Consider the following 20,644-nt stretch of genomic DNA (forward strand, 5'->3'; position numbering starts at 1 on the left):
TGGATTTGATCCATTGAAGTGGGAGAAATGACAGTGGAATTTGGCTTCGAAGGCATTTCAAACCCTTCTCTTTAGGTTTTTCTCCTACCCTAAAGAGCCAAGCTCTGTTCTTCCTCTGGGAAGCAAAACTCTACCAGCAGTAAGGAAGAAAAGGTTAGAAGGTGAATTTTACCTTTTTCTTGAGCCATTTCCTGCAGGCAGAAGTAAATGACTCTTGCACCCAGACTGAAACCAATCAGTGTGACAGGTCTCTTGCCCTGAGAGAGAAGGAAAGGAGAATTCCATCAAATACTGTTCCAAACCTGGAAAGAGAGACTAACCACAGGATCCCCAAGAGCCTGAGACACAGAGCATCTGCTTGTGCATCATCTTCAAAACACCTGAGCAATCTGGTTGGTTTCAAAGGGATTATGTCCCCTCAAAGCTATGCCTAATGGAGAATTCTGTATAGATGAGTAATTTGCATGTCTTGATCTTCAGAAAATCACTTGAATGACTCCAATGATCAGAACTAACAACAAAAGGAATGTTCCAAACAGAACCAAACCAGACGCTGTCATTGAGGTGTCTGGATCTGGTGCTGGAGGATTTAGTTTAGGAGTTCCAGCAGTGACAGGTTAATGGTTGGACTTGATGATCTTAGAGGTCTCCTCCAACCTTGATGAATCCATGACTGTTTGGAAATTACAAGGAGCAAATTTTTCCTATAGATCCTTCATTAAATAGATGAAGAAGCTGTGATACAAAAACCATTGACCACTTCTAGACTGCAGGCTGAGTGACAGCAGCACTGTGTGATGGTTATAAAACATGATGAGGGTTTTAAGCTTTCAGCTTGTATTTTGAATAGCCTAATAAGATTTTCTGTAAGATCAAAGGGAGCCTAATCCAAACAACAGTGGAAAATGGCCTTTGTCAAATCAGGGAGCAGATGGGTGATGGACACCCTAGACATCACTCTAACTAGTTTTAGACACACTGGAATGTGTGTTTTCACAACAGCCAATGCTCAACAGGCAGTAACAAATGCCTCCAAGCAAAACAAAGGGTTTGTATGAAATAAAGTTGATTGCCTTTCCTGGGATTGGATTTTTATAAGAAATCAAGTTTGTTTCTGCTCTGCTGTTGCACACTGTAGTCATACACAGCCCTGAGGCCACAGCTCCCCTCAGGCTCCTCCTCTCATCAGCATGGCCTAATGTGCTGTGAGATGAACATGTGGCCAGCAAAACCCAGTGACAGCCCAGGACATGATGGCAGGTTTTTGAGGGGCAGAAATGTCTATTTTCAAGCCTTTTCAGGGAGACTTAATAGCTTCTGTCACTTCTTTCAGGCACCAGCCCATCCCACTGCAGGCAGAGCCATAACTTGCAGTGCATTGGCTGCCTCTTAATTGCTAATTAATATTTTTACCACTCTGTATTCTCCTTTCCTTTCCACCTACTCTTATTTCCTGCTCCAACATTTCCACTAGGTGAGTTGGCCTGGCTGTGTTGTGACATGGTTGGTCACTTACAACCTGGATCTCTTCTTCCTCATCTAGAAAAGCTTTAGGTTCTATGGATCAAATCTCACCAGGATTTCTCTGATCCACTTGGGACTTCTTTTTCCCCAATGAACCAGTCACCTGCTGGTCACCTTCAGGCAACACTCTTTATTTCATTCATTTTTGTCTCCCTGGAAAGATATCACTTAGTAGTGAACTAGCAATGACTATAAAACTTAACCTCCAGGGGCCAATTCCCTTCCAACCGTTATTCCTGGCTAATTCCTGGCCAATTACCTGTTGTCTGCTGAGCAGGATGTGTGCAAGGTGTTTGCCTACTTCAGCAGATCGATGCAGACACACTCCCCAGGGGTTGTCAATGACACTGGAAGCAGTCAGGAGTGAAGCTGGCCAAGTCAAGGCTGTCACAATCCCTGCAACACACAGAGCAAACAGCACCATCAGATCAGAGCTGCTCTTAGGAAACAGCCAAAGCAAGAAGGTTCATTGAAGTTAAAGGCTAATCTTAGGAGCTTTTGTCATTTCCAGTTCTCATTTCTCAAGAGCTGCTCTGAGAAGTGCTTTGCTAGACTAGAGATAAGGAAGAATCTGATGTTCTAACATGAGGCAAACAGAGCTGTGGGTGAGTGTCACCTGCGTGTTGGAGAGGTTTATGTGCTGCAGTAAAATGGTGTAATGACAGAGGGAAATGCACAGTCACACGTGAAGGAAGGTGTTTCCAGCTGGAATTTTAACAGAGTGACTCAATGACACAAGTGGCACAGCAATCCAGGTAAGCTCATCTAAATTACAGGTGTGGTAGAGAAGGTTCTCAGGTTACTCCTGCAGGGCAGTGCCAACACTCCAAACTCCTCCAAACTCCAAAGTCAGTGCAAACTCCTTCAAAATCTTCCTTCTGTAATAAAGCTCCTTTAACAGGGAAAGTGCACAAGAGCCACTAAAGAAGATCTGATGCAATTTAGGTTCTTACCTGACAAGACAGTGAATTTTAGGGCTTCCTGAGCCATCATGTTCACAAAACCATTCAGCAGGGAATCCAAGGCATTGCCAAGCTCCATCAGGTACTTAGACTCCCAGGCCAGACAGTACTGCTCTTTTGATTGCAACATGGTTCTCCAAGGTGCTGTGAAGCTCCCTGGGAAAGATGGAATTCATGTGCAGAGAGAACACAACAACAACTGACTCCTGGCAAGAGGAGCCCAACAGAGAATCAGAACAGACCCTGCAGGACACTGGAATATTCTAGCAATGCTATTAATGATGGATCAATCTGATGGGCAGAGCAGAATTGTCATCTTAATTAATTAAAGCCCTTCCCACACTGTTCCTACCCCAGAAAATGCAGGGCAGGTTGAGGCACCTGCCACCAAAGTGTCACAAGAGCCTCATGCCAGGTTTTCCCACACTGGACTGTTAGATTTGAGAACACATAGATTGGCAGCTCCAAAGTCACAAGGTGGCAAATTCCCTAAAATTCCCATCCCCAGTCCCTCTGTTGAAGCTCTGAGTACACAGACACAGAGTAAGGAGGAAAATGGATGACAATTTAGTTTTGCCCTTTAAAACCTCCTAGCAGATTGCTAGTTATGGAAGAAGAATGTGTGTCATCTGTAACTCCCTTTTAAGGGCAAACAGACACAAAAAAGGTTCTTGAAGGAACACTTTCCTCTCTAACAGTGCCTGGGAGTCCTCCAGCCCTGAGGATTTGGACCCCTGGCAAGCAGACAATGAGAGAAGCCAAAGCAGAGTACTGCAAAGTGAAAATCACCTCCCTGTGACAGCAAGGGATAATAACCTCCCTGTGACAAGTGACAGGGCAGAGCCATCCTCCTGCATTTATGATACCTTGTGTTAATTATGATGCTTCTCCACTAATTGGCAGCTGTTCAGTCAGGTTGCTGAATACATTGGCAGACAAGTGACAGATTTTATATGACAAGCTACACTGGAAAATAAAACACTACAGACCTTTCAAGGTCACTGCCTAAGTCACCTCCTGAGTGCTGTGCTTAACAGGATTTACTTGACACAACTTTCTTGCCAATAAGCCTCATTAGCTGGCAGGTACTGAGATAGAAAACACACTCTTTTCTGTTAATTGCTGGAGGACAAACATAAGGTCTTGGAGATAGGTGAGACACTTCATGCTAGTGCTGGAAATCACCCACCCCAAACAGACCTTCCCTAGCCCAGCCATGCAGCAGTTAGTAACAGAAACAATCCTGCCATAACTGCTCCCAATCCTATCACTGCCCATTTTCTGCCCTCTGTTTTTCCTCTGTTTGCCTGGGATTGGGTTACAAAGTCTTCTGTTGAGAGATGACCTGGTTTAGTTACCAGGCCATGGAAATATGAGGTAGACATGGTGCTGTCCCTGGAGTGGGACACAGCCTCATCTCTCCAGGCTCCTCTTGGTTTCCTTGCTGTGTTCTTACCATATTTGCCAGTGCACAGCCATCCAGTGATTGCTATGGTGATGTGAAGCTGCTTCCCTTCAGTAAGTGGGAGGAATTCAAACTCTTCTATGGCTCCCACACGTTTCTTCATCTTGTATCCTACACACAGCCAGGCAGAGACAGCTCAGAAATGGCACAGCAAGGGCACACTCTGCTAACAGCAGAAGTTCCTAAGCAATTAATTGGGTAATTTGGATAGGGGATTTTTCCTTTCCAAACCCCTCAGCCAGTCCATGACTTAGAGCAGGGTAAAGAGCCAACATGATCCTCCTGAGCTTTTGTGATCTGAGGGAACCCAGCAGAAGGGTTGGTTTTTTTTGCTGCTGTGCATGGCAGCATGTTTTTAACCCACAGCAGCAAGTTTTCCTTTCCTTCATTAGTCACACCCCAAATATCCTCTCCTTGCTTGGTCATCAGGAGTTACGGAGTGCCTTAATCAGCACTGAAATTAAAATTTCAGGCAAGATGACACCTCAGCTCACTTCTCTTGCTCTGCAGAGCTCACTGGAGTCATTAGCTCTGCATTTGCTGACATGATGCTGTGGCTCAGCGGCTGAGAACTGTGTGGTCACTCTCTTACCAGTAAGACCAGCTCCTGCTGCTCCAAACAGGGATGCCATGACAGCAATCCCAGCAGCTGATCCCAGAGCAGCTGCTCCAGCACTTCCAATGATTGTGGCAGCTCCTGCAGCAACCAGAGGGGCAGCCAGGCCTCCTGTCAAACCTGAGGATGAAACAAGGGGTACCACCAGACTATTATTCCTTACAAAACTCAGGCAGGCATTTCCCTGTGCTGGGTGAGTGCTGCTAATGCTACTGGAAGAGCACAAACAGCCTTTTTTGCATCCAAAATAAAGGGACTTTCTGAGACCCTCCCCAGGCCCAAATCCGCTGCCCAAATTCTTTGACTGACTTCATTGAAAATGAATCATTTCAAAGTTGAAGGAAGACTGTGTGGTAGTCTGGGATGAGCTGTGCCCTGTTTGCTCAGGAAATATTGATCTAGTCTCACACTTCTGATTTGAGAGTGAAGACCTGATCCTATTACAACACAAGAGCAAAGGAGAAAATATTTTTAAGGGTGACAACCTCAGTTTAATATTTCCCCACTCAGTGAAGCTAGACTGGAATAACTTTTCCAGCTAATTCTTTCAGGTTTATATTTGTGTGGCTGAAAATATTTGGATTCAGATCCCTTCCTGCCCCTAGTGCTGTGCCTGCAGTTCAGGTCTCCAAAATGCCTCACCAATCACTGTTCCACCCCCAAGAGTTGCCAGCCCGATCAACATGTATCTCTTCAGCTTCTTCCTTCTCTCTTTCTTTCTTCTCGAGTTTTCTGCAGTTCTGTGAGGGATTAGAAGCACAAAAAAACTGAGGGAAAAGCCTGATGGATAATAGTGCTGCATCAAAATCTGCTTTTATTCTTCTCAGTGTAATTCCCCTCCTGGGAAGAGTAAAAAGGCACATGCAGGTGTGGACTGTGACAACACACTGGGATTTATGAGCATGGATTTAGAGATTGAAATGGAATGGATTAAATGGACCACAGATTTAAATTGAAATGACTTAATTGCTGACCAAAGCCAACAGCTGTTACTTACTTGGCAAACCCTTCCTAATAGGGCTGAAGCTTGTAAAGGAAAAAAAAGAAACAAAAAGTCAAAAGCATTTCAATAACTTTGCATTGCCTAAGTGGCTTAAAAAACCCCACAGGAAAGCTAAGTGGAAACAGGGAAAAGTATCAGAAAATAACAGGGAATGGGGTAATTTGTGCTAAATAACAGAGATGCAATTAAACACTTTTCAGACAACAGTGTTTATATGGAACTGTTTTCTAATTGCACAGCACAACAACAGGAACTAAACACAGCCATTAGCTCATCTGCTTTAAAGCTGTGTTTTAACAAGTTTATCAGAAGGAGGTAAATAAACCTAAAAGGAACAAACATCACTTATTAGCCACTACTTTTGGCTTTTCTCCACTGTCCTTGGTTTCTCTCTTACTTCCCATGTCAGAGTGGGAGAAGCAGAGGATACTGGAATATGCTGTTTGCAGAGGAAGGTCCCTTCTAGTGGTTAATCCAGGCCTGGAAACGTGAGGATTATTTTGCTTCCAAACTGGGATATTTTCTCTGTTAATCCTAGCCTAATTGTGGATTTTCATTATCCATATAATTGCCTAATCCTTCCCGGGAGCCCCTAAGCACACTGTAATTTTGATCAAGACAATTTTACACGAGTCCCAAACAATCTGAGGCTTTGTGAAACGCAGCAGGAGGGGAACAGAACTCAGGGGGTGAATCCCTGAGGCACCCATGGATCCAGAGACTCTGCCTCCACAGAGATCCTCCAAAAAACCATCACGTATCACTTTCTGCAGCTGCAAATGTGTTTGCAGAGAACAAAGCATCTTCAGCAATGTCTATAGGACCACAGTTGCTTCCTACAACCTCATGGACAAAGCAGTGTTTGGCCATCAGCCAATCCCAGAATCACTGAGGTTGGAAAAGACCTCCAAGAGCATCAAGTCCAACCTGTGACCCATCACCATCTGTCAACTAGAGCAGAGCACTGAGTGCCACATCCAGTCATTCCTTGAATACCTCCAGGGATGGTGACTCCACCACCTCCCTGTTCAGCCCCTTGCAATGCCTGACAACTCTTTCCATGAAGGAATTCCTTCTGATGTCCAACCTGAACCTCTCCTGGTGCAGTTCAAGGCTGTTTCCTCTTGTCCTGTTGAATGCCCTACTTTGTGCCCTAGTTGTCCTAGTTTCAGAGGATGTTAAGGGGTTGGAATGGAGCTTAGAGATGATCCAGCCCCAACCCCCTGCCCTGGGCAGGGACACCTCCCACCAGAGCAGGTTGCTCAAGGCTTTAGCCAACCTGGCTGTGAACACTGCCAGGGTTGGGGCAGCCACAGCCTCCCTGGGCAACCTGGGCCACTGTCTCACCATCCTCACAGGAAGAACTTCTTCCTACTATCTAACCTAAATTTCCCCCTCTTTCAATTTGTACCCATTGCCCCCTGTCCTGTCCCTGCAGTTCCTAACACAGATCCCTCTGCAGCTTCCCTGGAGCCCCTTCAGCTCCTGGCAGGTTGCTCTGAGGTCTCCACACAACCTTCTCTTCTCCAGGCTGAACAGCCCCAACTCTCTCAGCCTGTCCTCATAGGGAAGGTGCTCCAGTCCTCTGTGCAGTTTCGTGGCCTCCTCTGGCCTCGCTCCAACAGTTCCATGTCCTTATGCTGGGGACACCCAACACTGCAGTTCAAATCTGAATGCCTGGCTTTGGGAAAAATTGCTCTTGGAGCTCTTTAACCCAGTGCTGCACTTCCCTAAGACTGTTCATCCCTAAGCTGGCAGTACCCAGGAATTTATGTTCTGCATGTGGTTCATCAGCTTTTACAGTGCCTGTGCTGTGCCTGGGGCTGAAAATGATGACCACAAGAGAGCTGCAATGTACCTGACTGGCTTCAGCTGCAATAATGAGCAGTTTGAGTTATCTGGGAAGAAAGACAGCAGCAGCTAAACCCTGCCTGCAGATGCCATAAGGAGAAGTACTGCCAGGAGAAGTTTTACCTGTCACTGCTTCCCTTCCTGAGCTGTGTCCAGCAGTCAATTCCTAATGGCTTCTCCATTACCATTATCACTTGATTACCAGACTGTGGTAATTAACTGCTGCTTCTCTGGCCTCAGTGAGCTCAGATGTGCAGCTTCTTGCTTGAACCACAAATTATGTTCAGAGAGATTGTTTAATGGAATTTCAGGTCATTTTCCAATAAGGAAAAGTAGCAGGAATACACATTAGTGAGTAACTGATGTGATGTTTTCCAGTTTCTTACAGAACTGTGTACAAAAGAGGTTCACACCTGCAGGCCAGAGCATGTTTGGTGCTAGTAACATGGATTTAAGTGCTTGGAGCATTGTTCTATAAAGGATGTACATAAAATCTTGCAGATTCTGGGCCCTAATCCAACAGCTCCACAGCAGAAAAGGCAGGAACAAAAACTCCTGTTAGCAAATATCAGTAAAAACACCTGTGCAGAAGCTGCCAAACCCCTGTTTGGCTGTTAGTTTTCCAAAGCTCCTACAGTGCATGGTCAAAGCTGGAAGCAGCCCAAGCACACATTGGTATTCCCTGAACTCAAAGGTCTCTGAGGTCAAAGTGGTGACAAGTTTATATTCTGACTGCTTTCCTCATTGACTCCTGACTTTAAGCCAAAGGGTCATTGAGTCCCCACAAATCTCAGCCTTGTTTTAGCCCTGCAGTAACCAATGTGTTCACACTGCTGTCTTGGACTCCTCTCACTACATTTTTCTTTTTCCTTTTATCTAATAGTCATTTACTTCCATGGCTGTGATTTGGGGCAAAGAACAAGATGGAAAACCATGGATTTCTCCACACCAGACACACTCTAAACCCACTGGGCTGGCAGCAGAGTTTGAAAGCCACTCTGGTACACATACAGAGTAATTCTCTTGCCATTATCAGACACAGCTTAAAGGCCCAGGACTGTGTTTGTTTCCACAAGCCACAGCAAAGCAATCCCATCAACACCAACCCTTGCTCCTCATGCCCAATGTTGAGCAGTCCACAATCTTTGAGATAATTTTGACTTTCCCTTTTTACAGTGTGCTGTAAAGTTAAGGTTTATTTAAATACAGCTGTAACCATGCTGGACCTCACAGTGACATCTGAAGTGTTCTGTGTCACGGGTGTCCATTAAAGCCTTTATTAGCAATCAGGTTAATCTCAGAACCTCTTTGCTGAGTTGACAGATAAAAGTATTTCCCTTGAAAGTCCACTATGGACACATTTACTGCCCTACATATTGCTGAACCATCACACAATTCCTGCCTGATAAGAGGAGTATAAAGATACTACATTTTCTTGTGGAAACAACTTTTGGGGTGTTTCACATCTGGGAAGTGGTGATTTAAATACTCCTAACACAGAATTAGGAATCAGGTCTGTACACATCTGAAGATGAAGACTTCAGGAAGGAGTTATCTCTTGACCAGGCACAGAGTTGGACAGATCCATACAAAATGTGCAGCTGAGGATCTAATCCTGATACTTACAGGAACTTTATTCTGCAAGAGGCAATTCTACCTGGAGGATATCGGACCAAGAGATATGAGACACAAGATCTTTGTGATGTATTTAAGCAAAACCCACAGTGTCTGAGAGGCAGCTGGAGCAAGGAAAGGAGGGAGTTCAGTGTGGAACAGCCTTTACCAGCTTGAAAGTTGAGTCTCAGCTCTGATTTTCAGAATGCTGAGCTTTCCTGCTCCTCAGTGCTGGGAGAGTTCTGCACGCCTAATCAAGCCATAAATGATTACAGTAAGAGCCATGGGGAGAAATAATCAGAGACTGGACTTAGGCACAAGTAATTACTGCTAAGCTCGGCAGTGGTTTTTGACCCCATAGTCAACCCAACTGTTCTTACTCTGACTCTTCCACTTTTTGTTCATTCAGGCTCACAAGCAGAGATTCCTCCATGACCTCCAGCTCCTCCAGGGGGATCCTCAGCAGCCAACACACACGGCAGAGGAGCACTCTGGCTCGAGCATCATAGTACCCTGGAAGAGAGGCAAGCCCAGGAAATCAGTCAGTCTGCATCACACCAGATTAGACAGAGAGCAGAGCACTCAGCTGGACCATGCCACATACAATCACAGCTCCTTCCTCCAGGCCCTCCTCTTCTTCCATGTATTGCAACATGAGAAGAGAGTGCTAAATGGAAAATCCTTCTTCCCTGCAAACCTCATTCTGAGAACAGAGTCACTACACCAGGTGATTGCTTCTATGGCAGGAAAAGGATCTCAAATCCTTTGTCTCAATCCTCTGTCATAGAGGCCTTTAGGCTCTGGATCTGGTGCATCTTCTCATAGGGAAATGCTGCAGGAAGCCCAGTGCTGACTGGAAATATCCAACACATCCACAAGAGTAACATGGCACAGCTCACCTTGACTGTGCACCCATGCAAGGGGTGGCATTGTGTACAAATGCACCTCTGTGCATTAACTTTTCATTCAATTCATCTTGGTGGCAATGAGAGGCACTCTGGAGTGTAAAGCTCCACACCAGCATCACCACTGACAATTATTTGCTTCTATACTCCCTGCTGGAGATGCAGGAGTGGACAGTGCACTCAGACAGTACCAGACAGCAGAATTGATTACTCCTGGGCTTCCAAGCAGGTGTTCTCCAAGAAAAGACATCTTAAATGTAATAAATTTTAAATCCTTTGTGCCAGCTCTTGCTTTTTTAGTGTGTTTCTGTCAGCAGCACCTGCTGCTTCCTGATGTTGGCTTTTATAAAGGGTTCTAGGGGCACTTTGGGGTGAAAAACACTATGGTTTGTCTCGGGGTGGGTGAAGATCCAAGACCAACTACAAAGGCTGTGCGTGGGACCTGCTGCACGTACATCAAATAAGGCACTGGGCAATCTATTAGGGTGCTTTATTTATTACCACCATTACCAAGATACCAGACTAATTCAATTGCCTTTAATGACATCACTTGTCAGACTTGTACTTAGTTGAGAAATAAGGATTGGATTTATCTTCACTCCTTCCCGATATGTGCCACATCCTGCAAGTTCAAGCAATTGTTTCCAGCACTCACCTTCTTGGTATCTGTCTGCTAACACACTGCTGAGTCCCTTCCTTAGCCAGCTTGGCAGCAAGGCTTGGAAATATAGCCCTTTTAAATTCCACCTTAGCAAAATAAGCAGTTTTGCAATAACTGACTTGTCAATTTTCCATTAAAAATAAAGCAGGAACAAAACCTGTTTTGTTCTGGTTCACTGTTCTGCAGTGAAATAGGCTAAGCAGAGAGTTCTTTCCTATGAGAACACGTTAAAACACAGAGGTTTAGCAAAGGCACTCCTGTGAGAACATGTTAAAACACAGAGGTTTAGCAAAGGCAAGCAGTGATAGAAACCAGGCCTCTTTCAGGAGTGAACATCCTGTTCAGTAGGCAATCTTTATTTCATTCATTTTATCAGACCAGCCCATGTTAAGGATTGCAAACCAGAAAAATCGGTTTAGGCGTAATATAATACACAACTAAAATCACATCTATTCATAATGGGCTTCACAGGACAGTCTGGAATTTTGACCCTGAAGATTCTTTTTTGACAACAAGCAGAAAAATCAGTTAGGCTGAGATCTTCATAACAGCTTTACTGCCTCCCTAAAGGAAGAGGTCACCTGCTTCCCTGGAAACACTGGAGAAAATCCTCCCCACTCTACCAGCACTTGCATCTGCTTGGCAATGGTGTGTGAATGTAAGGAGAGGAAGAGCTGTTCAGTTTTCAAAGGGTTTTATTAATCATTCCTACTATAATAGCTGTTTTTCCTGGGGGGGATGCAGCAAGGAAGCTGAGATGAAACAAGATGGCACTGGGAGCTTTCTGAGCTCTTTAAAGTATCAGTGGAAACTCACCTACATTATCTTATAAAGAAGAAATGATTGGTAAACTTACCATCTTTGAGAGAAAAGGATAGGAGGTCCTAAAAGGAGAAAAAAAGGATATTCGAATTAAAACTGTTGCTGTGGGCCTGGAGGGATCAAAAGGGAGGCTTGAAAACACATCAGACAGATTTAATTACTGTAGTATCTCAGGTCACAGACATGGGAAGCCAGAAAGAACTGGGCCCCTCAGGTCAGGAGGGACATTGAGGGGCTGGAGCAGGTCCAGAGAAGAGCAACGAGGCTGGTGAAGGGACTGGAGCACAAGTGGCATGAGGAGAGGCTGAGGGAGCTGGGGGTGTTCAGCCTGGAGAAGAGGAGGCTCAGGGGAGACCTTCTCACCCTCTGCAACTCCCTGCCAGGAGGTTGGAGTCAGGTGGGGGTTGGTCTCTTCTCCCAGGCAACCAGCAGCAGGACAAGAGGGCACAGACTCAAGCTCTGCCAGGGGAGGGTTAGGTTGGCTATTAGGAAGAGATTTTTTTATGGAGAGAGTGCTCAGGCATTGGAATGTGCTGCCCAGGGAGGTGGTGGATTCACCATCCCTGGAGGTTTTCAAGCTGAGACTGGATGTGGCACTTAGTGCCATGGTCTAGTGACCCCGGTAGGGTTGGACTTGATGATCTTGGAGGTCTTTTCCAATCTGGTTGACTCTATGATTCTAAAGCTCTAACTCAGCAAGGCAGCACAGAGCAAAACCAGTACAAAATTCTCCTGAGGCAGAACAAAGGGCTGGACAGAAGGAGATAATATTTGGTACATGCTGAAACATCATATCTCTTTTGTCACTAATGATCCTGTTGCAATCAAAAGCAACATGACTTCAAAGTCTGGAGAGACTCTGATCCTCTCTACCACTCTCATGCCTTCTGCTCCCTCTACAGTCATCTATACTCACCTCTGCAACATGAGTAACAGGTTTGAATGTTCCTCTAATGGACCAGTGGCTCCTATTTTCTTTGGCATTCTGGGAATTCATAGCTCCAGGGGTTAAGGCTGAACTGGCACGAAGTTCTTTTGGATTAAGTGCTCACATAGAAAACTCAGAATTTACAGCCATTTGTCAAGGCTGAGGGACTTGACTTCTGTGTTGGCTCTTCACCGTAATAAAACCAAATCAATTCAATAGATGATTTCTATGGATAAATCCACGAAAAAAAGAGGCCAGTGTTTTTACTACTGTATTCTCCTCTTTTATTGTCACTGCACACATTTTAAGCTCTTTATGTGACTCCACTAAGCACCAGTTCAGTCTAGTTGCTTCCCTCTCCTACACACAAATAAAGCACAGCTGAATTTTACAGGGAATCCTTCGGCCCTCTGGGAACACAAAAAATGCAGCCAAACATGTAGGAGGCTGCCAAAGAGTTTATGATTATTAGTCCTGTAAGCTCCTAAGCACAGTCTGTATCATAAAAATGTCTCTAATCTTTTCCCTCCTGCATGGGAAGTGTAGGATGGAGAACAAACCATCCTTGGCCAAGTAGAAGAGGGACAAATTGTGGATTGTTCCCCAGGCTGGTTGATGGGATGTGGGAATTGGAGACATCAGTCCAGAGGATGTGACTCTGGTTTCCCAGAGCCCCAAAACTGTAACTACCTAGGAATTAGGTGCATGGGCACCATCACCTCCTCCCTGGCTGCAGTTTTGGGGGGAAGGTTGGCAGAGAGATGCCAAAGCCCAGGCAGAGGGTCCAGAGTTGGGAGCCCTGAGCAGAAACCTGACCAAGCAAAGAGCCTGAAGTCTACAATAAGATGAACCTTATTGTTGCCATCATTTTCCACAGGCTGACACAAGCAGCCCCTGGAAAAGGGTGATGGTTTATGCAGAGCCTGTTTGCAGGCAATGAATTCTCCCTGTGTGAGGCACAGGCAGCTGTGGTTCAGGTCCTGTGTGAGCTGCCCAGGATCATCTGTGGCCCCTAATATCAAACCACCCGTGCAGGGCAAAAGGTCAGGGATGCTCAGAGGTGATAAACTGGAACTCTGGCATCTGTGCCAATTAGCGTTTTCAAATTGTCTAGTTCAGGCTTTGCAAGTACTGAACATGCAATCAGCTGGAATCCACCCAGCATTGATTAGATTAGCTCACAAGTGGTTGTGGTTTGGGTTTCTTCCACCAAGCAGCAGTTATTATATGTCAGTTTTATTTTGCAGTTGGTGTTTTGAATGTCCCTATGCACCAGACCCATAGGATTGAGAAGGCTCGCCAAGCAAGGGAAGCAAACTTTGCTCAATCTTTTTCAACTTTTTCTGGGTTACTGCAAATCCAAACCCCATTTCCTCAACAACAGAGAGCACTAAATCCACATCACAGTGGATGTGTGTAGAAACCCACAGAAAATGGGAATTTTAAGGATGTTCAGGACAAAAAAAATCCTAATAAGAAATTGCAATGTTTTATCACCTATCATCACTTCTTCACCTCTTTTATTGCACTGCCTACCCATACCACACCCACAGCCTGTATGACTCCTGTCCTTAAAGGATTCAGTTCCCAACATCTGCCTGTGTTAGTCATCTGCAATGAACACAAAGATAACAATCCATAATCCTAAAATGTTCATTGAATCATGGTGAGCTCGCTTCTAATCTCCTGACTTCATGGATCATCCCTTCAGCTCCTTGGAGATGAAGGTCCTTCAAAAAATGCAGCATTAGTGCCAACAGGGCTCTGCCACTGAGCACAGTAAGCAATTACAGTGGGTACTTAATAAGTAAACAGTAAATATTGCATCAGTGGCAGCTGAACACAAAGGAGCACAAGTGCCATAAAGCAACCAATCAATAAATCATAAAGCTTTGTCCTGTGGCTTGTTTATTTTCAGGTAAGAAGGGAAAAAAGCTGATCTCAGCTTAGCACTGATGTTTCTCACACACCTTATGTTTTTCCAAACACACCTCTGCTGCCTGAGGTCTTTCATTCTGGCTTTCCTCAGACAAATCAATCACCTTGGATGTGAGGATGACTGTGCAAGGTATTGATCTTGTAGCATTAGACTGATAGTTGTTCCTCATCTTTGCTTTCCACTAAGCAAACAACTGTTATCCATGGTTTCTGTATTCCACCTGAATCCAGGGGATATCCTCAGTTGTGAGGATGAATGAAAACCACTGCAGTAATACAGTCAAAGCAAAAAGTCTGTCAGGTCTCTGTTCTGTAGAGGGAAACCATCAAAGACACAAAATATTGATCGAACAGAGTGTGACTGTGCCTCATATCCATCACTGTCATGAGCTCTTTATGGATAGAGACACTGTCATTCCTCCCACAGCTGCTCAGAGCAAAATCCCATGTGCTCTTGCTGAACCAGAGCCACTTTTGTACAAGCACATGGAGCCCTTCAGCAAGCACAAGCTAAATTTCACCCTTAATAAACTCAGCAGCAATGCAAGCAGACTGGTCTAAATGTAGAGAATCCATCCTGAAGCAGAAAGAATGAAGGAAATAACCTGAGAAACACACTAAGGCAGAAAAAACAAGCATGGATGTATTGATTATGAGCAAACAGCATCAAAAGAACTGATTTATTGTAGAAGATCTGCCTTAAGTGATCAATTAAGCTTAAGATCTCTGTTGTTATACTCATACTGTTATAGGACTTTGGGTATTGGAGCATTTGGATGTTTAGAGCAGATTCTCTGAGGCATTTCTTGGCCTGAATAGGAGATAGGAAAGATGACTGAGGTAGTGGTGACCAAGAAAGTTCACTTCTATCATAACCCTTTTAAAAATGGGAAAATCAGGTCTATCATGTTCAGTGTGCCACTAAAATCTGCAGAAACCACTTGCCAAATAATACAGGCAAAGTACAAAGTCTGTCAGTTCTGTTCTGTAGAGTGAAACCATCAAAGGCATAAAACATTGACTGAACAGAGAGCGACTGTGCCTTGTGTTCCTCACTTCCATGTGCTCTTCATGGATAGAGACACTGCCAGGCCCTCCCCAGCTGCTCAGAAACAGACGTCTATCAGAAGTATTGATCAGATCTCCCTGACTGCATAAACAGCACTTCAGCTGCAAACAGACACGTGTGACAAGTCCCTTTGGCAAAGCAAACAAGGCTGAGAGGAGCACATAGACTTACCTGGGTAATGACAACTGGCTGTTCTTTCAAGATAGGATCCTTCAGCAGAATCTCAGTGAAGGTTTCTGTGCCTTCACCTCCTAAGCCCCCAGCAAAGGCTGTCATGGCAGGGAGGACAGCATCAGGCAGGTCCAACCATTTCACAAAGCCCTCGATGAACATGGTCCTGAAGGAGCTGTAAAGCAACAGCAGCAGCTAAGGTATCACAACTGGGTATTTTTGCCAGCTTCATGCAGTCCCAGGTTTCAAACATTGGCCTGTTACTTTTCACACAAAACTCAAAGCATCAGAAATCAGCAGAAGGTGAATTGCTAAGAAAGGTGTAAGAAAGGACCTCCCACTGCCCTCACCCCACACAGAGTCTGATACCAGCTCTGAGCTCCCACCCAAAATCGACCTCCCCTGCTCACCCCTTGCTCCCATGTGGTACCTTTGCTCATCTTCAGGGAACAGCCAGGCCAGGGATATCCCACAAAGTGCTGCATATGCAAATCTTCCTGGTTCTCCCAGCTGCCGGCCCAGAAACACACATGGTTCCTTCTCCCCTGCCTGCTCAGCCTTCTCATGCTGCTTTGAAGCCCAACCTTTCTGCCTCTCCTCTGCAGCCATTTCCACCTGCAAATCAAAGAGGAAAAAACAGGGTGAAAAAACCAACAAGAACCAGCTGGAAACCAGGAAGCAAGGCGACAATTTGCCTTTGTTTTTTTCACTGCCACACCTGCTGCCAGGATGGGATGAAGTCAAATCTGCCCAGGTCCACTTTTAAATCCCTTCCCAACACACTGCTGTGAGCAAAGAAGTCAACAGGACACTTTCCCTTCAGCAGTTCTCAAAAGTTTTGCATGAAATGAGCCAACAATACTTCCCACAGCAAAAGAAGTGTCCTCCAAGCTGAAAACAGACTGGGCTCCATTCAGGCATTTCATTCACATATTTACTGCAAAAATAACATGGAAATAAAAGCTCAGCACCTGGTTCAGGGACCAGTAGAGGTGCCTGGGAAATAATTTGCCTCTCTCTCATCCTCAGGCCAAATTGCTCCTCTGTTTGTTTTGCTGATGGCATTAGGGAAGTTGAGTCCAGCTGCAGCCTCTGAGAAGAATTTCAATGTGTCCCATGGACATTGCTGTGCTTTGCTTGTAATATTCCTCCTCCATACAACCTGCCACTGCTTTTTCCCTAAGAATAAGATCCCTATGCCACACAGAGCTTGAGCTGGGCCAAAATATTCTGTTTTAGAGTGCAGATGTGCATGTTTCCAACTGAAGGGCAGCCAGCTGCTCCCCAAAAGCTCTCTCAGTGGTGCAAAGAGCTAACTGAGATGACTGACCTCAGGCAGAGGTGACAACAGTTCATTTCACAGTTCAACCCGAGCAACAAACTGCTCCAAACTCACTTCCATCACCTGGAATTTCTACTGATTTCCTCTAGGCTCAAATGGTTTCTAAGAGGCCCAAATCACCTACTTTGTTATATACTTCACATGTAAATGTTTCCTCTCTTCCACACCCTGTAGAAAGTGACTAATTAGGAGCTTGTGACACTACTACAACTGACTCAGAGGATGCAGACAGCATTTATAGAGAGCCTTAGAGCCCTAAAAGAAAGCAATGCAAGGACAGGAGCAGCTCTTCCAACGAGATTTTATTACCTGCATGCCATCTGTTATGGCCCTGCAGGAAAGGTGTCTGTCCTGCCTTTCTGCTCAGTTTATTGGAGGTGATTTGTGTGGCTCAAGGCTTGCACTGTTTAACTGCTGGTGTATAAATACAAGGCAAAGTCACTGCTCCCAGGCCAATGGTTATTGTAACTCACACCTCTGGCCCTGCTGCAACACGCACTCCTGATGCTGCCCCTGCCTCCAGCACACGGGGCTGAGGCATCTCGGTGTGTTTCCATGGAAACATCACATTCCAGCACAAAGCCTGCAGCGATAAACTCCCTGTTATTTCTGAATCCACCAGAGCAGGGAAGGGCCAGGGGAGAGCAGGTACCTGGGATCAATCCCAGCCTGCCAGACCCACTCCAGCACCAACCACAACACCCAGCAGCACAGACACATGCCTGAGCTTTCCAGGATTTTCCAATCTCAAGATTGTTTTATTACCTCAGGAGCTCCAACTGCTCCTTCATTTGAACCCCCAAAATCCATTTCACATCACTCACTAAGCTCTGATCTTCCTAAAACATCCAAACTCTCAGACCAATTATCCCAGAAATAATCCAAATCCCAATAACTTTACAATTATTTGGCATATCTGCTCACCTCTGGCACATGGGAGACAGCACTGAACATAAAACCCCTTTGCCTGATGGATTGAATTCAGGCCCCTATGAAAGTGAAGCAGCTAAAAGGATCCATGAACAGTTTTAACCTAATTTCCCAATGACATAAAACACAGAGCAATAATTGAGCAACACCACAGTGGCTTTATCGCTCTCATGCAACAAATAATTCAGTGCTGAATTCTCAGTCTATAGACTTGAACACCCAAAGTTTCTGCCAGATTTGCTCTGAAGATGCTCAGATCAATGGCCTGAATGTGCATCCCTCAACACACATATCCATTTCCTTATAAATACCTAGGAAAAACTGGTCTTGGATTTTTTTTCCAGCACCAAAAAGGGCAACAGGTGATTTATTGAAGAAAATTTGGGCCAAGAAGTCTTGCCACAAATCCAAGAGGGAATTGAGAGCTAGAAACACATCCCAAAAGTTATTTATGGCTCATGGCACTGGAATTCACATCCCTGCCTTGAGCAGTGTGGCTCAGCAATCAGTGGCAATGCCAGAATCTGAACTGGCACCCGAAAGAGAATTTTTTCATCATTTCCAGCACTCACTTTTCACACAAAGCCCTTTGCTTTCTTGAGAGAGAGATGTATTTCATAGAGAGCTCACACAATCCTGTTTGGGAAGCTGGAAGATAATTCTTTGGGGATTCTAAAGCTGTACCATACACGTTTCCAACTGCAGGGAGAAGAAACAGAGATGGTGAAATCACATTCATCCAAACCACTGACACATTCACCTCCAGGGCCTTCAAAAGTTAATAAGGCATCTCATTAACTCCAGAGAAGTGGTTGTAGATAATTATTCAGATGGGGCTGGACAAAAAGTCCCTTCCTGAGGCACAGCAGGGACAGCACAGCCAAACTGTGGTGACACATCACACACAACACTGTGACTGTAGAAACTTTTGGGCAGAGAAAGGTTTTTTGGGGGCTTGCACAGGGCTCCAGAGCCACATGTGTCTTGACACACTGGGAGCACCACAGCCTCCACTTTTAATGCCTGGATACTAAGCATGAACACAGTTAGCCACTTTTAATCCACAGCTACTAAGCACGAACACGGCCACTTTGAATCCCTAGATATTAAGCATGAACACAGTTAACTACTTTCAATCCATAGATACTAAGAATGAACACAGTTCATCACTTTTAACCCCTTTTAAGAATGAACACAGTTAGTGATGTTAAGTATAAACACAGTTAACCACTTTCAATCCCTAGACATTAAGTATGAACACAGTTAACTACTTTCAATCCAGATACTAAGTATGAACACAATTCACCACTTTTAACCCCTTTTAAGCATGAACACAGTTAGTGTGTGATATTAAGTATGAGCACAGTTCAGCACTTTTAATCCCTAGATATTAAGCATGAACACAGCTACTTTTAATGCACAGATACTAAGTATGTCCCACAGTTAACCACTTTTAACCCCTTTTAAGTGTGAACACAGTTCACCACTTTTAACCCCCCTTTTAAGTATGAATAGGGTTAGTGTGTGATATTAAGTATGAACACTGTGTGATGTAAAGTACGAACACAGTTCACCACTTTTAACCCCCCTTTTAAATATGAACAGTTAGTGTGTGATATTAAGTATGAACTCAGTTCATCACTTTGAATCCCTAGATATTAAGCCTGATCACAGTTAACTACTTTCAATCCACAGATACTAAGTATTAACACAATTCACCACTTTTAACCCCTTTTAAGTATGAACACAGTTCAGCACTTTGAATCCCTAGATATTAAGCCTGAACACAGTTAACTGCTTTCAATCCAGATCCTAAGTATGAACACAGTTCATCACTTTTAACCCCTTTTAAGAATGAACACAGTTAGTGATGTTAAGTATAAACACAGTTAACCACTTTCAATCCCTAGACATTAAGTATGAACACAGTTAACTACTTTCAATCCATAGATACTAAGTATGAACACAGTTCACCACTTTTAACCCCTTGTAAGCATGAACACAGTTAGTGTGTGATAATAAGTATGAACACAGTGTGTGATAATAAGTATGAACACAGTCCACCACTTTGAATCCCTAGATATTAAGTGTGAACACAGTTAACTGCTTTCAATCCATAGATACTAAGTATAAACACAGTTCATCACTTTTAACCCCTCTTTTAAATGTGAACAGTTAGTGTGTGATATTAAGTATGAACTCAGTTCATCACTTTCAATCCCTAGGTATTAAGCATGAACACAGTTAACTACTTTCAATCCATAGATACTAAGTATGAACACAGTTCACCACTTTTAACCCTTCTTTTAAATATGAACAGTTAGTGTGTGATATTAAGTATGAACACAATTCATCACTTTTAACCCCTCTTTTAAGCATGAACACAGTTAATGTGTGATGTTAAGTATGAGCACAGTTCACCACTTTCAATCCCTAGATACTAAGCCTGAACACAGTGAATGTGTAAATTAAGTGTGAGTGCAGTTAGTTCAGTGCTGTCTCAATACAAACACACCTGACTCTGTGGAGCTGCAGAGCTCAGAACCAGAAGAGATGAAGACGCAGAGAAGCCAAAAGCTTAATTAATGACAACACTGAGCGCGTTTACTACAGCTAAGGCAGAGCTTAACCCAGCAGCGACTGAGGAGTGATCCCCTCGCAGCGAGGGGCGCAAAGGAGAGGGAACAGCAGGGAAAAGCGTGAGGGAAACATCTCAGCAGGGTCCGCAGCTCTCCTTACTCCTTTGGCCACACACTCGGCGTTCGGGACCCCGAGCACGGCACTGCCAGGGGAACGGCCGCGGGATCCCTCCCGCTGCCCTCAGCGCCTCTCGCACCTCCCCG

At 44.6% G+C, this 20,644-nt stretch overlaps 1 protein-coding gene across 1 annotated transcript in view; it reads right to left on the bottom strand.

Annotated features, from left to right (window-relative positions):
- Nucleotides 1–16,138, bottom strand: part of TMCO4 (transmembrane and coiled-coil domains 4) — a 31,846-nt gene extending 15,708 nt beyond the window's left edge. Inside the window, exons 1-10 of the mRNA XM_009078394.1 lie at nucleotides 15,960–16,138; nucleotides 15,530–15,704; nucleotides 11,458–11,485; nucleotides 9,416–9,548; nucleotides 5,210–5,307; nucleotides 4,544–4,687; nucleotides 3,943–4,062; nucleotides 2,478–2,642; nucleotides 1,784–1,920; nucleotides 173–257 (exon numbers count right to left, since the gene is read on the bottom strand). Coding sequence (XP_009076642.1) covers nucleotides 173–257; nucleotides 1,784–1,920; nucleotides 2,478–2,642; nucleotides 3,943–4,062; nucleotides 4,544–4,687; nucleotides 5,210–5,307; nucleotides 9,416–9,548; nucleotides 11,458–11,485; nucleotides 15,530–15,704; nucleotides 15,960–16,138 — 1,264 coding nt within the window. The remainder of the gene's footprint in view (nucleotides 1–172; nucleotides 258–1,783; nucleotides 1,921–2,477; nucleotides 2,643–3,942; nucleotides 4,063–4,543; nucleotides 4,688–5,209; nucleotides 5,308–9,415; nucleotides 9,549–11,457; nucleotides 11,486–15,529; nucleotides 15,705–15,959) is intronic.
- Between the last annotated feature and the right edge of the window lie 4,506 nt (nucleotides 16,139–20,644).

The sequence above is a fragment of the Acanthisitta chloris genome, unplaced genomic scaffold (genome assembly GCF_000695815.1).
Source record: "Acanthisitta chloris isolate BGI_N310 unplaced genomic scaffold, ASM69581v1 scaffold13107, whole genome shotgun sequence".
NCBI classification, from domain to species: domain Eukaryota; kingdom Metazoa; phylum Chordata; class Aves; order Passeriformes; family Acanthisittidae; genus Acanthisitta; species Acanthisitta chloris.